The 2,569-nt window shown below is 38.6% G+C and overlaps 1 protein-coding gene across 1 annotated transcript; it reads right to left on the bottom strand.

Annotated features, from left to right (window-relative positions):
• Positions 1-608: 608 nt before the first annotated feature.
• LOC133302248 (uncharacterized) lies at positions 609-1,229 on the bottom strand. Its single transcript, XM_061502002.1, has one exon. The coding sequence runs from the start codon at positions 1,227-1,229 to the stop codon at positions 609-611; it is 621 nt and encodes a 206-aa protein (XP_061357986.1).
• Positions 1,230-2,569: the final 1,340 nt, after the last annotated feature.

Below are 2,569 nucleotides of genomic sequence, written 5' to 3'. Positions count from 1 at the left end.
GGTTGACTTGAAACTTTAGTGACATGTGGGCCTTCCTTAGGAACTATAGTTCTTCCACTTGACTTCTCACTGGTCTTTTTTAATTCCTTCACGTGGTTCTGCACACCACCCTCTTTATTACAATCTGTCGTAATGCCATCTGTGACTGTTTCATCGTCCATACCATCTGTAACTGTTCCGAGGGCATCAAATCGTGATCCCCCAATCATAGGATTCTTATTATGGGCCTCCTCATTCTTCTTTAATGCGCTCGTAGCCGTTTCTCTCTCTTTGGTAAACGGCTACTCCCTGATTATTTCCTTTAATTTGGTCTTCGAATTATTGGCATTCATTTGCCTTGAATGAGAGACTGTTTCCGTTACATTACGAGATATGATTGTCGGGGGTTGTGTAACGTTCTCCGGTGAGACCCTTGCCCTGTGACCTCTTGCCGGTTTCTGCACAATCATCCAGCTGCCAAAAGCATTATTTTCATCTGCCATTTCCTGCCTGGAGCTTCCCTGCACAGTATGTGTTGTTTTTGGTGACTGATGCTGATCAGCAGGTTCAACAGTATGAGCATTACTTCCACATTGATCCTTACGATGTCCATATTTCCCACATGCAAATCATATAAGGTGAAGACCCTCATAAGCTACATGGAAAGTATGCTCCGCGATATTAAACTTTGAAAGGAAACCCTTCCTAAGATCCGCTTCAACACAAATGCGAGCAAATTTAGCTCTTGCTGTAGTTTCTCCATCCCCTGAGTCCCTTCTACGAATTGAATTATGATCAATTTTCAAAGTCTTTCCAAATAGATTGCCTATTTGCCACAAGTGTTGTGTTGTGTAGAATTCAATGGGCAATCCTGGAATCCTAATCCAAACTGCTAGTTTTCTGAACGTCTCATCATATGGATCAAAAAATGGTCTCCATTGTTGGACAACCACATAGTGATCAACTATGATCCAAGGCCTTTCTTGAAGTACATGAGTATAATCTTCTTCATCTGCAAATCTCACTAGCAAGTAACCATTCTCCATATCAATGAACTCATGCACTCCTTTCAGACTCCACATCCTTTCAAGTCTTGCTATGAAGAATTTGATTCCCACTCGTTTCCCAAGCAACTTGACAATCAAAGCTCGTCTCCATTGTTTGCAAACCTCCTTATGCAATTCCTGCGAATAATGATAACTAGGACAAAGCGGATCATTGTCTGCCTCATCTAAAGCAATTTCCTCCATCACATCGTCCTTTTCTCCATCATCCCACTACTCAGATGTGCAGTCTTCCTTTTCACCCTCAGCTTCTTCCCATCCACCATTTAACTGCAGAAGAGTATCTTTGTATGAAACAACTTTTCGTCCTTGAGACAAGATTGGAATATGACTTCCAGTCTCCACAGCTCCAACCTTTCCCACAGATCCAACTTTTGGTTTTAAAGTACTCCGCTGGAGGAGATCATTCTCCTCCGCCGTTATCGACGGTTTACTTCCGCTCATGCTCTCTCAGTTTTCTCAGCTCCTTTTTGGTTTTTTTTTTTACTCTTAAAGCTGTATTTCTTTGAAGTGTTTATGTGCTATTGTTTTGCCAAATTTTGAATCAAGAACTTTAAACCTTATAAGCATGACTCAAAAACAGTGAAGAATGCAGATTTAGCAATAATTACCAAAATGTCATTTAAAATAAAGTAAGTAACTAATATCTTAAAGGCATCAAGTAATCATCAAAAGAGTTCATATAATATCAAAGAAATAATGTATGGTATCAGAGCATAAATGTCAAATGAACTACAACTTGTGGAGTATTCAAAAGTCATGAAATTGTAACTTGAGACAAAGATTAAGGAAATTGTGTCAAGAACACTATCTTACTAGGATTTTTCAAAATCTCTCACTTTCAAAGTATAGATTTAAACACCACACCAAAAAAAAGAAGAAGTAGATTTAAACAAGACATATTTTTTACAAATTTAAAATACAAATTCAAAACCATTTAACTAGGTGACTCGGTCAACAGCTGGACCGTGCAATCAATTGGAGTGATCTTGAAAAGTTTCGTGCCAATTTGTTTGGGTACTAGAATACAGTGATTAGGTGAGAGCCGGACAAGACAAATTAAAATGCTGGATTTTGTGTCCACAATTAATGATGATGCTTCATATTCTATAATATACCGTAAAATTTAAAGTAGTCAAATCAATCACGAGATCTTCACCACAAGATTCGCTCGTTGTATCCTTGTGGTGGTATTGTGGTGGTATGGGCTCCATTCAATTAGCTAGTGTTTGGTTGGTGAGAAGTGTAAATTTTGATGGCTAACTGCATGTGGGTATCTGTCATAATCATGTTTGGTTGAAGGTTTTGAGTTGATTTTCCCATCTAAGAGCGTTGGCTAGCAAACGAGGAAGATGACCAAAAATTGGAGAATGACACTGTTGAGAAAGCCGTTTGACCATGTGGAATTGTAGAACAAAATCAGATAAATTGGAGAAGGGCACTGTTGAGAAAGCCGTTTGACACATTATTTATTGTGGTTCGAAAGATGTAATAAAACGTAGGTGTTTTTACGAGGATATTTTTGT

The sequence above is a fragment of the Gastrolobium bilobum genome, unplaced genomic scaffold, assembly GCF_033153095.1.
Source record: "Gastrolobium bilobum isolate Gb01-03AN ecotype WA unplaced genomic scaffold, APGP_CSIRO_Gbil_v1 utg13284, whole genome shotgun sequence".
Taxonomy (NCBI): Eukaryota; Viridiplantae; Streptophyta; class Magnoliopsida; order Fabales; family Fabaceae; genus Gastrolobium; species Gastrolobium bilobum.
The sequence above is the reverse complement of the archived record's forward strand: the minus strand, read 5'-3'. Positions and strand labels throughout refer to the sequence as shown.